Raw genomic sequence first — 16346 nt, forward strand, 5'->3', positions numbered from 1 at the left:
TTAATCAACTACTTTTGTTTTTCTTAAGGAGCACCCTTTATTGCTCTGATATTCCATATATTCATCCCAAATCTGAACCCAAAGAATGCCATTTGCAGAAGGATGGTTTCTATGAGTGCATTTTCCAGCCAATCTTTCTATTATCTGGCTACACAATGTGGATTAGGGTCAACCACTCTTTAGGTTTACTGGACTCTCCTCCAACATGCTTCCTTCCTGATTCTGTGGGTACGTGAAACTATGTTGTGTGTCTTTATTTTTCTCAACAGATTTGGATACAAATAGATTCATGATTCATGCACTTTCTATTTTTTTATCACAACAGATTTTGAAAAAAAAAAAAAGAAATATTTCTATTTACAGTGGAAACAAGATGATAATTAACCGGGAAAGTTTGAGAAGGTTTTAGTCTTGTGTCAATTTTTAATTATTTGTAGTGTACCTTTTTTAGTGATTGGAATATATTTGTCATGCTATTTAATATTTTAACATGAATCACTGTGAACAAAATTTAACATTTTCATAAATAATGTGCTATTTCTTGTATTTTTCTGGTGGACACAGGTAAAACATATGGTATTTTCTTCTTTTTTTCTTACTCCATTTACAGTTATTTCTGTTTGGTTAGGTGACAAAGCTTAAGGTCAGAATCCTGTGGTCTCTTGAGGGACATCAATTATCTGGACTAAATGACAGCCTCAGTAAGAAAGACTTTAGAAGAAAGGTGGCATTCTGAAATTAGAATGAGAAGAACATATGGTATTTTCAAAACTCATCTGGCAACACCCCCAAATCTGAATTGGATATTCTTTTTTTTTTAAAGATTTATTTATTTGGAAGTCAGATTGAAAGAGAGGGAGAGGGAAGACAGAGAGAGAGTGAGACAGAGAATCTTCCATCTGTTGGTTCACTCCCCGGATGGATCCAATGGAGGACCAGGTGAAGCTAGGACCAGATGAACTTCATCAGGATCTCTTTTGTAGGTGTAAAGGATGCAACCACTTGGGTTATTTTCTGTTATTTTTCCAGGCCATTAGTAGGAGCTGGATTGAAAGTGGGGCAACTGGGACAGGAACCAATGTCCACACAGGACTCAGAGCAGATAATCCAGACATGATCATGGAATTCAGTGCTGTGACACTGACATTTGGTGTCAGAATGAGCTTCAGAGCTCCAGCTTCATTTTAAATATGTCGAACTTTCGTGTTACTTTTTACTATTTAGGAGTGACCTTCAAAGTAAAAAATTTAAGATTAAGGATGGCTTGTGTAGTGGATATAAGCCTAAAAAATGTTTTGGCTTAGATCTGAGATCAATCACATCAAAAAGGGTTAGAAAAGAAGAAAGATGACTTTTTTCTTTGTATCTTTATGATTTTTCCATTATGCCTTTAAAAATGTCTTGCCTGTTTGTGTGCATATATAATTATGTGTATATATATGTATATATACTTACTTTTAACAAAATTACTTTCAATTCAGGTCATTTTTGCCTCTGTAGCTGCCCACTCAAAGCTTCTTCTCCTAATTATAGAAAAATGAAGATTTACGCTGAGACTGTATCTTTGATTTTGTGTATGTGCTGCTGAAGCAAGCATGTATCTGTGATTTTGAATGATCAGAAATACCCAATGATAGCAAAAGTTTGAAACTCATGCATGTGGAATTTAATGGAATTGCTTTTTTTGTCTTTAATTACAGATCTATAGAAAACATTTCCTATTGATATATATTGGGTATTGAATATATAAACATTTGCATGTGAGAGTCAAGGGGTCAATTTCCAGTTAGGAATGGCTGTTAATTTGCAAAATGACATGGATAGTGTACTGGCTATCTTCAGTCAACATGTTTATTTGCAAAATAGATAGCCTTTTTCTTATGTAGGACAGATAATTGTAGGGGGTAAAATGAGAAAGATTTGAAAAGAGATATTGCTTTATAAATAACTAATTAAAACTGAAGCAATGTATCTAAGTATTGTTCTTGTTATACTTAATAATGTCTTTCAAATTTCTAGTGAAACCATTGCCACCATCCAGTGTAAAAGCAGAAATCACTGTAAACATTGGCCTGTTGAAGGTATCTTGGGAAAAGCCAATTTTCCCAGAGAACAACCTTCAGTTCCAGATTCGCTATGGCTTACATGGAAAAGAAATACAATGGAAGGTACTTCCCACTTTGAGATTTCTTCAACTTGCTTCACAAAATGCTATTTTTTATGTTTAAGAGTTTTACTGAATATTATTACAAGGACATCCTCCTGTTTGTGTAGCTATTTTCACTGAGTAGTTTAACTCAAGTTGAACCCTTTTAAGGCACACAAATGTCATTTCCCAAAATGTGTGTCCTAAAACAAATTGCTCCCATATAAAGTTCCTTGAAATAAAAAGCAAATGACTGAATAACTTTAGTAAACTGTATTACTAACTGTATCATCTAGTATAGTATCACAGTGTATTTAAATATTAAAGGTTGAAAAGTGTCCACATTAAAGAAATTTTTGCAACTTTACCCAAATTTCCTAAACTAATTTTTCCAAGGAAGTCTTCTTCCTCTAATGTTTTTAATAAGCATCAGTACACAAAAACTCAGTGAGATGCATTTTGGAAGAAGCTCCTTTTGTTAAATATCTGGAATCAGATTCATACTAGCTGTGTGACAGCAGCCTGCAAAGACTTGGAAGTATCAGGAACCCTAACCATGCCATTAGATCACAGTGATTGTAGCTGAAACGATTGCAGTGATGTACCTACTTATGGAGGAAGACACTGTATCAGATTCTCACATAGCTTCTGTGTAACTAGTAATTTAAAATTCCTAAAAGTAGATGAAGATCAGTAGTAGGATCAGAGAGTGTTAGAGAATGAGGCTGTAAGTGAACTAGGCTGAAATCTTTATGCCATCACAAACGCAAAGACACAATCAGTAAGAAAATGCTGACTTGAAGGTGCTCACAATCATAGCCTAACATGTGACTATTTCTGAACCTTTTTGTGGGAAAGTATTAAGGTTTAAAATTAAATGCTCCTTGGAGTCCTTGAGAAGCATATGTGTTTAATACTTTCTTCAGTTTAAGGCTTTGATTTGTTTTCCAGGTGTATGAGGTGCATGATGTAAAATCCAAATCTGCCAGTCTCTCAGTGCCAGACCTGTGTGTAGTGTACATTGCTCAGGTGCGCTGTAAGAGGCTAGATGGACTGGGATATTGGAGTGATTGGAGCAAGCCAGCCTACACGGTTGTCACGGATGTAAAAGGTTTGTAGGGATTTCCGGAACATGTCTTCAAAGTGCTTACAGATATGTTTTCTGTTTGACTGGAGAATATGCCTTCTAAATGACATTAACAATTACACTTCTTGTCGTTTTTGCAGCTCCTGTGAGAGGACCTGAATTTTGGAGAATAGTTGATGGAGACATTACTAAAAAAGAGAAAAATATCACCTTACTGTGGAAGGTATTCTTGCTTCTTATATTTTCGTTAATTTACTCTATATTCTTAAAAGATAATCTTGTCATTGTTCATCTCTAGAATGTTCTGCAACCACATGTTTTCGATTCATTTTTGAAATGTCTTTGCAAATGGCTAAAATGAGTCATTGGAGCTTTGGCTTGGAATTAGGAAGCAATAATTTCTTCTCAACATGCTACAGTTATATCAGTCTGTACTATTTTGGCAAAATCATTTTGAATCCTTGAGTTTCTGTTTTCTCATGGTATCCAATATTGCTTTAGTTCAAAATGTTATTCATATTTAGTACTGAACATATAAACATGACCTTCCTCATATACTTTGAGGACCTCTAAAACATAAAACATATAAATAACCATATAAATGAAAATAATTAAGTGTTTAAAAAGGAATAAATAAATGGATTAATGAAAGTTTGTTGTGTGTTTCTTTTTAGATAAGGAAATTCTACCTCCATCAATTTTTTTCCTGTTTTTTAGAGTAAAACTTTTTAGTAGAAAAATGTCCCAAATGCATTCTCTCATTATATTCAAATGATTATCTGCTTCTTTTTACATTTTTTTCAATTTTTAAAATGTCTGAAGAATTTTATTTATTTTTTTTATTGGAAAGGCAACTTTACAGAGAGAAGGAGAGACAGAGAGAAAGATCTTTCATCCACTGGTTCATTCCCCAAATGGCCACAAATGGCTGTAGCTGAGCTGATCTGAAGCCAGGAGCCAGAATTCTCTTCCAATTCTTCCATATGGGTGCAGGGTTCCAAGCTTTTGCTCCATCCTCTACTGCTTTCCCTGGCCAGAAGCAGGGTATTGAATGGAAAGCGGAGCAGTTGGGATATGAACTGGTGCCCATATGTGATCCCGGTGATTGCAAGGTGAGAATTTAGCCACTAGGTCATCACATCAGTTCCCATTGTCTGGTTCTTAAGAAAAAAATCCAAAACAGGGAACACAAATTTTGTTTGTTTAGTAACTGTCAAGACATTTTTGCTGAGGACATGCTCAGAGCCAGCTTCCATCTGTTGTACCTCCCCAGACTGAGAGCCTTGTACAGGTTTTGTCCTACCTGCAAAACCTCTTTACAAGAATGCTAACCTGAATTCTCTGAATTCTTTCGGTAAAATAGCACAATACTCCCAAAACTAATTCATTTTTCTGCTTACTTCAGCCCCTGAAGAAAAACGATTCATTGTGCAGTGTGAGCAGATATGTGATAAATCATTACACTTCCCAAAATGGAACATGGTCAGAAGATGTGGGAAATCACACTCGATTCACTTTCCTCTGGACAGAGCAAGTGCATATGGTTACAGTTGTGGCCATCAATTCAATTGGTGCTTCTTCTTCCAATTTTAATCTAACATTCTCGTGGCCTATTAGCAAAGGTAAGAAGAGAAGAATTCATTACCTCTTATACGGATACAGAGATACAGAGCAGAAACCCACTGCCCGCCCTATTGCTCATGCTTTGGAAACTCCTCCCACTGTAAAGGATCCCCCTGAAATTACCTGATTCTGAGTGTATCTTTCACCCTTTGCTGTCTCTGCCTGAAAAATAACAAATGCATCCTACACTGCTTACGTAACACAGACCTCAGGTTTCCCCATGGCAGAATGTTGTTGAAATAGTATTATAGTAAATGAAAACATTCTACTACATCTAACACTTAAACCTTTGAACATTGTAGGTCAATGTTTCTCTCTCTGTGTCTCATATACATACATATATATATATGCACACAGAAGCATATGAGTAAATGTTTAAGAATAAATTCATATGTATAGTGTTATATATGAAGACACTTAGAAAAGTTCATGAAAATGTGTGTAAAATTAATTTATCCTTTGTTTATATTTTCCTGTGAATTTTTTAATTATCCTCATAGGTATGTACAATACTAACACAGTATGTTAAATAGATGCTGATTAACTGCTGACACTTGAAAATTACTGTGGGCTTCATTTGATATGAGTAGTGTGTGCAGTGGGACTGAAGGAGGCAAGAGCAAGTCCTCACCAACAGCAGTGGGTACGGGGGCAGGTTAAGTTTTGCTCCTCCAGTACTGGAGTTGCCTCTCTCAGTCAGGTTAAAAAGGACATGGGAAAGCCCTGTGCCAGTGGCCTAGTGGCTAAAGGCCTTGCTTTGCACGCACTGGGATCCCATATGGGTGCCAGCTCTAATCCCGGCAGCCCCATTTCCCATCCAGCTCCCTGCTTGTGGCTGGGAAGGCAGTTGAGGATGGCACAAAGCTTTGGGATCCTGCACCCACGTGGCAGACCTGGTTGAAGCTCCTGGCTCCTAGCTTCGGATCAGCTCAGCTCCAGCCATTGTAGCCACTTGGGGAGTGAATCATCAGACGGAAGGTCTTCCTCTCTCTCCTCCTGTCTGCATATTTGATTTTCCAAAAATAAATAAATAAATAAATAAATAAATATTTTAAAGCTCATTTATATATTGCTCACTGAGTATTTGCTGAGTGCTATTCCAAGCACTGGGGATTTAAGAGTAAATTCATGCCTCTCCCATAGTGGAAGAAAAACTTCTGTGTTCTAATGGGAGTGATGGGCAGCAAATAAATTAATACCAGTTGGTGTCAGATAGAAACAAAATCACATTAAATAAAAGTAAAGTGAATGGCTTGGTGACCATAAATGGTCTTTCAGTTGTGGTAATATCTGAGCCAAGTCTTGTTGACATGGTATAGAAAATGACATGGTGTTGGTATGGAGAACTGAGAAAAGTGGAGAGGAAGGTTGATAGTTGGCCCTTGGTTCCTCATGGGAAGGACAGGTATCTTACCTGCCAGTGTGGAAGTCTGCTGGAAGCTCTTGGCTGAATCTCTCTGCAGGGTATGTTGAACAGATTTGTCCTTTGAAAGCATCCCTCCCTCAGGAGAGAGGAATTTAGAGTGATTGAGTAAGCAGTGATTGAGTAAGCGGCTAACAGACTTGTGACACCTGCTGAGAACGCTTTCTGGATGATACACAATTTCTTTCTTTAGATTTTTGGGTAGCCTCATTTTTCTCCCCAATGTTGTACATTCCCAGATCTCTCCTAAAGGAGAGATCATTTCTAGGTGTTATATTTACTGGTATGCAGTATTTGTTTTCTCTTACTTTTTTCCTCCCTCAGTAGGCAATAAGTTTCTGAGAATAGTAGATTTTTATTAATTTTGAATTTAAAAATAAATTTCCTTCTCTTCCCTTCAGTGAATTTTGTGCAGTCACTCAGTGCTTATCCTTTAAACAGCAGTTGTGTGTTTCTGTCATGGGTACCTTTGCCCAGTGAATACAACCTGATGTATTATATTATTGAGTGGAAAAATCTTAATGAAGATGATGGAATCAAATGGCTTAGAATCCCATCACATATTAAGAAGTATTTTATCCATGGTGAGTTTATTCTGACTTAATATGTTACTTTCATGGATTAAAATAATATTTATAGCAGCACAATCTACAACAACAAAGACATGGAAATAACCCAGATATCCATCCAAAGAGGAGTGGTTAAAGAAACTGTGGTACATCTACTCCATGGAATATTATTCAGCAATTAAAAAGAATGAAATTACGCAATTTGCAAGTACATGGTCCCAACTAGAGACCATTATGCTCAGTGAAATAAGTCAATCACCAAAAGAGAAATACCATATGTTTTCTCTAATATAAGGAATCTGTCACGTAAATTGGGATGTACAGTGTGGAGTAATGAAACTACCATATCTAGAAGTGAAGACACAATGCAACATGCATCTTTGCTTCCAAACAGAGGATGGACTCCCAATGAAAGTGTTGGATATATCTAGACAATCGGATGATGGACTGTCTGACGTTGTGTACCAGTATTGTCAGGCACACTTAAATAGCAGACTGATGGAATTGTAACTCCTTATGAAGAATGTGACATTATTGAAAAAATCAATTGGGGGGCAGAAAATGAGGGGAGGGGAATTCCAGACTATGCAGAATTGTATGATAAATTTCAAAAATTAAAAAGGAGAAAAAAATAATAAGGAAAATTACTAACTCATATAGCATAGACAGTCAATGTAGACTCTAAAGATAATCCTATCATGGTGTATGTGATTGAATCTCCTCATCACTACATTTAACTGTTTCCTTTGGCCTTGTTTTCACATTATTTCATACACTTGTACTTATATAATTTGTCTCTAGAACTTTCGATGATTGATGTTTTAATGTATTAATTTTAACATTGAGAGTGCTTCATTTTTAGATTTATTATTGGAGAGGCAGAGATACAAACACATACACAGAGGTAGAGAACTTTGGATGTGTAGAAAAGACAGCTGCCATTTTCTGGGCCACTCCCCAAGCATCTTCAGTAGTCTTTGGGGCCAAAGCTGGGAGAGAGGAACTCAATCCAGATTTCCCACATGCGTGGAGTGACCCAGCTACATGATATCATCATCGTTTCCTTCTCAGGAGCATAAGAAGTGGAGCCAAAAATTGAATCCAGGCATTCAGACATGGGACATGGGCAACTTAACTGCCATCTTAACCACTAGATCAAATACCTGTTCAGCCATTTTTAAGTAACATTTAATTCCAAAATATGTTTAAACTGTTTGCTGAATAGCATTTTATGTTGCCTCCAGAATTAGTTTTTAAAAAAATTTTTAAAATAGCTTTTGTTATCTATTGTCAACTTGCATCCCTAAGTATATATGAACCTATAATACTATTAACAGTGAGTAGGAATGCTGGGCTGGAGCCCTGAGGATCTAGGATCTGGAGAGCTACGTCTGTATAATCTCTCACAGTTAGACTAGTGAAACCAAGAGCTAAGTGAGTATGCAGTACAAAGAACTTCATTAGTTTGTGGTAAATGGAATTGAAAGATAGGTTTATGTTGGCACAAGAAATTTTTTATTTCCATGCGTACATGTGAAAAGCTCATGAAAAATATGTATTATAGAAAACTACATATGCATTCCAAAAAGTTTTTGCTCCAAAATAAACATCTTTTAATTCTGTATTTCCACAACATTTTTTTTAATTTGAAGCACTCTAACATGGTACAACCATACTGCATCTCTAAGTTTGAGTAAGACTTAGAAGTAACTTAAGAAGGAAGGTTATAATTGCCACGACCTTATTACTTAACCTATTGCAAGAACTTCTGCCTCTACTTCATTCCAGATACCTAGAGGTTATCAGGGTACATTTGTTTACAAATTACCATGGAGAGCTTAATCATTGTCATTGCTGTTTAGGTGGTGGCTCTGCTTTTCCTTAAGCCATGGGGATAGAGAATGTTTGCTTCAATGAGACCTGTCCGGGGACAGTATTCACATATCATTAGTATTTATAAAACTCATCACTTGATTCATGTTGAGCTCTGCTGCAGGGATGAGAATTTTCTACAAATCCAAAATATCTACATTCAAAGGCATGTCTCATCTCCACTTACCTCTCTGCTGCATATGCCTTCACCAGGGTTTAGTCTCCAAGTTGTGTTCAATAGGGGCACTAAGCAAGCTATATTTTCTATGAAAAGGAAATATTGCCTGCTTTGGAAATAAGGGAGAGAAGATACAGCATATTGCCCTAGCAAAGAAAATGAACAAAAGAAACAGCTTTTACTGCCTGAACCTGACCTCGGGAAATTGCAATTGTGTGAAAGATTTCACAAGAAGTGTTTGGAAAATTATTGCTACTGCTAGACAATTTAAAGTGCTTAAATTAGTTTTGAAACTGCTCAGGTCATCAATTCAACCCATAAACAACAGCTGATTTATATGTTTGGAAATACAGGATAGTTGTTTTCATTCTTTTTTAAGAAATATAGGTTCTACTCATTTATATTAATTTAGTATAAATAAATCTTTCCTGTGTTTTTCTCCTCAGATAATTTCATCCCTTTTGAGAAATATCAGTTCAGTCTTTACCAAGTATTTATGGAAGGAGTGGCAAAACCTAAAATAATCACAAGTTTCACCCCAGGTAATACTTTAAGCTTCTGTTCACATCAGTGTGAGTGTGCATTTCCCAGTTTCTGGAGGGAATGTTACCCTCAGATCATTCTTTTCTGATGGAATTACTGAGCAGTTCAGATTCTTATCTAGATGTTTTATGGGATATTAAATGGAGATATTTTTCCTCTCAAAGTAAAACTGGAGAGATACAGAAATGAATACACTAGGCATCTTGCATTTTTGATTTATCTTACCACATCTGAAGTGCCAATATCTGATTGCATTATTATTTCCAAAAATTTTCTTTAAATTCAAGAAAACAGCAGTGAAGTTTTAAGAGAGGAATGTTTTATCTTATTTGAGAATAGAAATAATCTTAAAAACTTATTTATAGGGCCCGGCACGGTGGCCTAGTGGCTAAAGGCCTCACCTTGAACGCACTGGGATCCCATATGGGCGCTGGTCTAACCCCGGCAGCCCCATTTCCCATCCAGCTCCCTGCTTGTGGCCTGGGAAGGCAGTCGAGGACGGCCCAAAGCATTGGGACCCTGCACCCACATGGGAGACCTGGTTGAAGCTCCTAGCTCCTGGCTTCGGATCAGCTCAGCTCCAGCCATTGCAGCCACTTGGGGAGTGAATCAGCAGATGGAAGATCTTCCTCTCTCTCTCTCCTCTGTATATTTGATTTTCCAAAAATAAATAAATAAATATTTTAAAGCTCATGTAAATATTGCTCACTGAGTATTTACTGAGTGCTATTCCAAGCACTGGGGATTGAAAAGTAAATTCATGCCTCTCCCATAGTGGAAGAAAAACTTCTGTGTTCTAATGGGAGTGATGGGCAGCAAATAAATTAATACCAGTTGGTGTCAGATAGAAATAAAATCACATTAAGTAAAAGTAAAGTGAATGGCTTGGTGACCATAAATGGTCTTTCAGTTGTGGTAATATCTGAGTCAGATCCAGCAGTACAAAGGGGTCGAGGGTCTCGAGCTGAGACATCTGGTGTGCAAAGGCCCCGAAGAGTGAGCCACTTTGGTGCTTAAGGCAACGGCAGTGAAGTCAGTGTGCGTGAACACCACAGGCTGTTGGGAATGCTAGGATGGGTTCCCCTGCAGCAGATGCTGAGGCAGCCTCATCACAACTTCAAAACAATCCAATGCAAAACATTGACAAAGCAACAATTAAAAGAAAAAAGCACAACCTTCAAATGAAAAACAATGAACATGTATGTACGTTTATTCTCAGAGATGAACTGTACAATGGAGACTAGCATTGCAGTACGCACCTCCACTCCTGAATGAAAGGGCTCCCAGGGAAACAGCTGCATACACCTTGACAATTTGATGCCAGATTTTTTTTAACATTGCCTACAATGCCGTGCTACACTTACATGACAGAACGTTAAGCTTGTAATTGTTATTAAAGGCCTATACTATTGCAGTGATATGGGGGAAATGGTGGGAGGGTAAAATTGAGAGGGAAGAAAGGGGGGAATCCCTGAAAAATAATAACGAACAATAAAGATAAGTTTGTAAGCTAACCATACTTTTATCTTCCTTTTTATTTTTATTGTTGAAGTTGATATAATTTATGATGAAATTAAAAAAACCTTCTGTGGTTTTTGATGCAGAAATAAATTAACACTGTATTTAGCCTCTGAGCTCTGTAAATTATATTTATTTTTTTCAGATAATGTTGAGAAATTCCAGAGTGATGCTGGTCTATATGTAATTGTGCCAATAATTATTTCCTCTTCTGTGTTATTGCTTGGAACGTTATTAATATCACATCAAAGGTACTGTATTTAATGTTCAGAATCTTAGTGGCAAAAACACTTAAGAATATTTAAAGCTGTAATGGAAATCATGAATGTTAAAGGATTCTAAATATTCCGTGTATATTCAGCATACAGTTAAGATGACATAAAAAGGAAAGACCTGTTTTCAGAAAGAAATATTTTATATTGCCCTGAGACACTAAAAATTGTAGGAAAAAAATCCAATTTTAAATCCAGGAAATAACAGGCTTATAGTGGGAAATTCTGACAAGTATTGTTCTTCAAGGTGGCATACATGGCTTTCAGAGTTCTGCAATTTGGGCTGAGAACTTCTAGTGGAGAAATGGACTTTCACAGTGGACTTTCAGTGTAACCTGGAGCCATGAGTGCACTCATGGTCAGTAGGCACTGTGTCTGTTTATAAAGCAGCGACATGGCCCCACTCTGCTAGCCAGCACAGGGTGTTAGATTTCCTGGCTAATTCTGTGGGTGCATCATTACTCTTGCTAAGGAGTCCATATCAGTTGGATTATTTCACAGATCTGTATAGAAACTTTGTCTTCAAGCAAAAAAGAAAAAAAAAGAGGTGATTTTACAATTTGAATGTATTTTTTAGTCAAGTGAACTGATTGGAGTCATAGCAAGTAGAATTATTTCTGACAACTACTTCAAGGTCATTTATAATATTTTTGTGAGAGGACTTATGCAAAGTGTCTAGTACCATGCTGAACACATTATTTTCAGTGATGTTGTCTATCTCTATGATTGTAATGAGTGTAAATTTTGGTCTAGATAGAAGTTTGGTGGAAACATTTATGGAATAGAATGTAAAAATGAATCTGACCTGATTTCTGTTCTGTTTTTCATTACCTCTTAATGTTTTCAGTATGAATATTTGTCTGTAATTCTGATTTCATGTTTATTCTTTGTAGAATGAAAAAGCTGTTTTGGGAAGATGTTCCAAACCCAAAGAATTGTTCCTGGGCACAAGGACTTAATTTTCAGAAGGTCACTTTTTAAGTTTTCTTAACCCAGAATGCATAACACAGCAATGTAGCTACACTATGAATTCTTGAGCTGTAAACATTTTTAAATTTTAAAAGATCTAATTTTTTCCAAATTTTATTATCAAGATTGAAGATATATAATTTATTACATCTTTGCAAAAAAATAGCAATATAGGAATTTGAAAGCAAGAGGAAACAAAATTCAGTTGATAGATTATCATATGAGTTAGCGGCCGAAATAGCTCAGTTGGGAGAGCGTTAGACTGAAGATTACCATATGAGAATTGACGTATCTTGTGTATTACAGTACATGATAAGTAAATACTAGAATATTAAGGGTCAACTCTAATGGATATTTGAATAAACTTTTATATTTAGGAAAAAGTCTGGACTCAATATATTTTTCAAGCATATTTTAATTTATTTGAGAATCATGGTGGGGAGGCAGAACAGATGGCACTCCCATCCTTTGGTTTACTCCCTGAACTCCTGCAATGACAAGGCCTTGATGAGTCAGAGCTTGGAGCTCTTCTGCAGGAGGCAGGAGCCCAACTGCTTCAGCTAATGTCACTGCATCCCAGGGTCTGCATTACTAGAAAGTAGAGTCTGAAGATGTGGGCATCTTCACAGCTAGGCTAAAATGTTCCATGGGATCAATATTTTTAACCTTTGTAGTTATCTCAGTTAATGCAAACTTATATAATCTTGTCCTCAAATGTTACCATCTGAAAAAATACGCGACTATCATGAAAAATTTGTGAAGGTACTCAAGCAAAACTATTTTATGATCAATTAGTCAAAAATAGAGATTTGTGCATACTTCTTTAAATGAGACATTAGGCAATGTTTTGCTAATTCGCCTGAATTCTCTTGAAGCAAGCTGGCTTTCCACACATATACTTAGAAAAAAAAAACAAATTAAATTTGTATGTCAAATACACAATTTTTTAAGCTATGATTACTTGGGTTACCTTTACATTAATCACTTGTTAAGAAGCCTTCAGTTGTTTCCTTTTGACCCCTTAAGCTAGGGTCAAACTTCCTCTCAGTATGCTGTTTTCCTCCTCATGCAGTTACTTCTGTTTCTGGCTCTGGTTGTACTTTTACTAATCCTTTCCACAAGCACAGAATCTTCCTCATCCACAAAGATCTTGTCCTTGGCTCTTCTTTCCTTGAAATTTCTGCCCCATTTGAGTTTCTGCAGCATTTTATATTTGATTTATTGTGGGTAAGACTGAGTTCTAGGATCATATTTTGTCTTATGTAAATATTTGTTAAGCTATTCCAGTTATAGGCAAGATATTGAAGTACTGATGCATTAAATAGTTACCGAAAATTTTTTTTTTAAAGATTTATTTTATTTTTTTATTACAAAGTCAGATATACTGAGAGGAGGAGAGATAGAGAGGAAGTGGAGCTGCCGGGATTAGAACCAGCGGCCATATGGGATCAAGGCGAGGACCTTAGCCACCAGCCCACGCTGCCGAGCCCTGTTACTGAAAATTTTTAAGATTGTCCATTTATCTATGTGAAAGTTATTGCAGTTCATTCTCAGAATGTTTTATTCACCTGTCAGCATCTCAGTTTCCTCTCCTGCAAAATGAGATTAATAATATTATTTTATTGAATCTTTTTAGAGATAAAAAGGAATGGTACTTGTGATATAATAAGGATTCTATAAATATTACTATTTTGCTTATTTAAGTTCTGTGTCTACATTTTATGTAAATGCTTGTTGTATTCTTTTGTTTATGCTTGAGATAAGAATTGCTATCTCCATTTTGTAGAAGAAAAAACTGCGCTGATAGTGGTTAGGCAATCTGTTAGAGCTGGGATTAGTTTACCATTTGGCTGATTTTGGCATCAATTTTTTAAATTCAACTGACTGATTGTGAGAAAGGCATTTAATGTCCCAACCTAGTACATGCATTGATATGGATTTGCAAAACTAAAGCAAAATATGAATAGACTTCTCTACTACTTGTTTAATATAATGAATAGAATATTTAAAAAATTCTACTTCATTTAAAGATTTTGCTTGCAACCCACTGCATTGATTTCGTGGCATTTAAATGGCCTATGTTTTGTAGTTAGAAATCTGCTATTTGCTTATCTCAAAAATTTTCTAGCATATAAATCTATATTAATTAAGGGGAAGATTGTCTCTCTCTTAAAAAACATTTATTTTATTAATTTGAAAGGCAGAGTAATAAGAGAGAATTTGTTACAGAAAGAAATCTTTCATCTGTTTGTTCATTTCCCCAAATAGGCACATGGTCAGGGTTGGGCCAGACTGAAGTCTCTGAACTCTTACATAGGACCAACCATGAAAATGATTTCTGTGTGTGTACCAGGACAAGACAAAGGAATGGTGAGGCCCAGGTCTGCAATATACATATATAGGCTTAATAGGTATGCTAGGAATAAATAACTAAATGTGTTGGGAACATTTAAACGGTGAGGAAGAATATAACAATAAGAATATAACAATCTTTATTAACAAAAATTCTGTTAAAGAAAAAAGCTTTTTTCCCTGTTCTGCCAAAAGTTTTTAAAGAAAAATAATGCAGTCCAAACTCCCTGCATATTACTAGAAAAGACAATTTGTCTTACGCCTTTATGCCCTTATTGTGTTATTTCATTTTTTGCAGACCTGTTTGCCCTATATTTTCTTAAGATAAACTTGAGACTCAGAGTAGTTCAATAGCTTGACAAAAAGAAGGACCTTCCATCCACTGGTACGCTCCCCAAATGACCACAATGGCTGGAGCTTAGCCAAACCGAAGCCAGGAGCCAGGAACCTCCTCCAGGTCTGCCACATGGGAGGCTTTGGGCCGTGCTCTGTTGCTTTCTAAGGGCGTAAGCAGAGAGTTGGATGGAAAATGGAGCAGCCAGGACACAAACCAGTTCCCATATGGGATGCTTGCGGTTGGAGGTGGAGGATTAGACAGTTGAGCCAAAACATCGCACCCAACAGTGGTTTTTCTTAAGATGGTAATTTTATGTATAGAAAATATTTATTTTTTCTCCAAATTCAGATTTTTATAACATTTATTTTTATGCGAATGCTGTGTAACTCTAGTTCTTAAACGTCCAATATGATTTATAAAGTGTTTCCGAAATAATTTTTTACATATTTAAAAAATTTTTTAATTTACTTAAAAGGCAGATTGTAGGTAGAGCATGCATGAGAAATGTCTTCCCAATGCTGACAACCTTGTGCATTTAGGCACGATCCCTGCTAGCACCAGCTGAAGAACTGTGTGCTCTGAGATATCTCATAACTTTGCTTACACAAAGGCACAGTAGGCGAGCCCTATCCATACACAGCACAGAACTGTCACTGTGTCCAGTTTTCCACCGCAGGGCTCCCTTCTTGCTGGGTTTTCATTAACCATTTCTGCTCTCTATCTCCACTGCATTCAGCAGGCATAACTGACTCTTCAGCTGCGGCCCACCTTCAGCTCTCATTGCTTATTTACTTTGTTATAGACTTTTTCTGATGTTTGCTTTTAGAGATGAGTTAAAAGATCCTGTGTCAGATCCTGTTTTTGATGGTCTCTATTCAGTTTATTCAAATATGTTTATTCTAACAAATTTGAACTTCACACAATGAAAGACTATTATCTTGATTTGTTACCTTTTATCTTTTGCATTCTGTGGGTTTTTTCTTCTGTATGTGAACATCTGACTTTTTCTGATTATTGAAGTCTTTTCTGGTTCACTTTTCATTCATTTCCCTTTCATTCATTTTCTTTATTTCCCTTACAGTATTTTATTTTTCATCCTCTATAATATGTTGTTGTTCAAGCCTACTCTTTTGTCTACATTCATGTCCATTTTCGCAAATGTGTATTCCACTTTACTGACTTTAGGAAGGCTAACGTTGAAATCAAGTCAGTTTTTCCTTGGGGTCTGAAGTCTAGCTTAGGTTCTGCATGCTGCTAGTAGGTCTCCGGAGAAGCAGCTTGATAACCTGTGGATTCCCAAAACATCCTCCTCACAGACTAAGCCAGCAGCATCCCTGAGATGGCTGGTGCAGATCCATACATGTCTGGAAGACCTGGCATACGTTAGAATTAGAAATTCTGTTTAGAAGGAGCCATACATCTTATGCCCAGAGTGCATGTTATTGAGCCTACAAGTG

The 16346-nt window shown here is 36.4% G+C and overlaps 1 protein-coding gene across 3 annotated transcripts in view; it reads left to right on the forward strand.

Moving 5' to 3' along the window:
* Window positions 1-16346, forward strand: part of LEPR (leptin receptor) — a 59545-nt gene that overhangs the window by 38986 nt on the left and 4213 nt on the right. For all 3 annotated transcript variants that reach the window (XM_004588737.4, XM_058657602.1, XM_004588738.3), the window contains 9 exons: window positions 29-228; window positions 2020-2168; window positions 3098-3257; window positions 3374-3456; window positions 4639-4855; window positions 6681-6863; window positions 9345-9440; window positions 11105-11210; window positions 12125-12200. In XM_004588737.4, coding sequence (XP_004588794.2) covers window positions 29-228; window positions 2020-2168; window positions 3098-3257; window positions 3374-3456; window positions 4639-4855; window positions 6681-6863; window positions 9345-9440; window positions 11105-11210; window positions 12125-12200 — 1270 coding nt within the window. The remainder of the gene's footprint in view (window positions 1-28; window positions 229-2019; window positions 2169-3097; window positions 3258-3373; window positions 3457-4638; window positions 4856-6680; window positions 6864-9344; window positions 9441-11104; window positions 11211-12124; window positions 12201-16346) is intronic.

The sequence above is a fragment of the Ochotona princeps genome, chromosome 2, assembly GCF_030435755.1.
Source record: "Ochotona princeps isolate mOchPri1 chromosome 2, mOchPri1.hap1, whole genome shotgun sequence".
NCBI classification, from domain to species: domain Eukaryota; kingdom Metazoa; phylum Chordata; class Mammalia; order Lagomorpha; family Ochotonidae; genus Ochotona; species Ochotona princeps.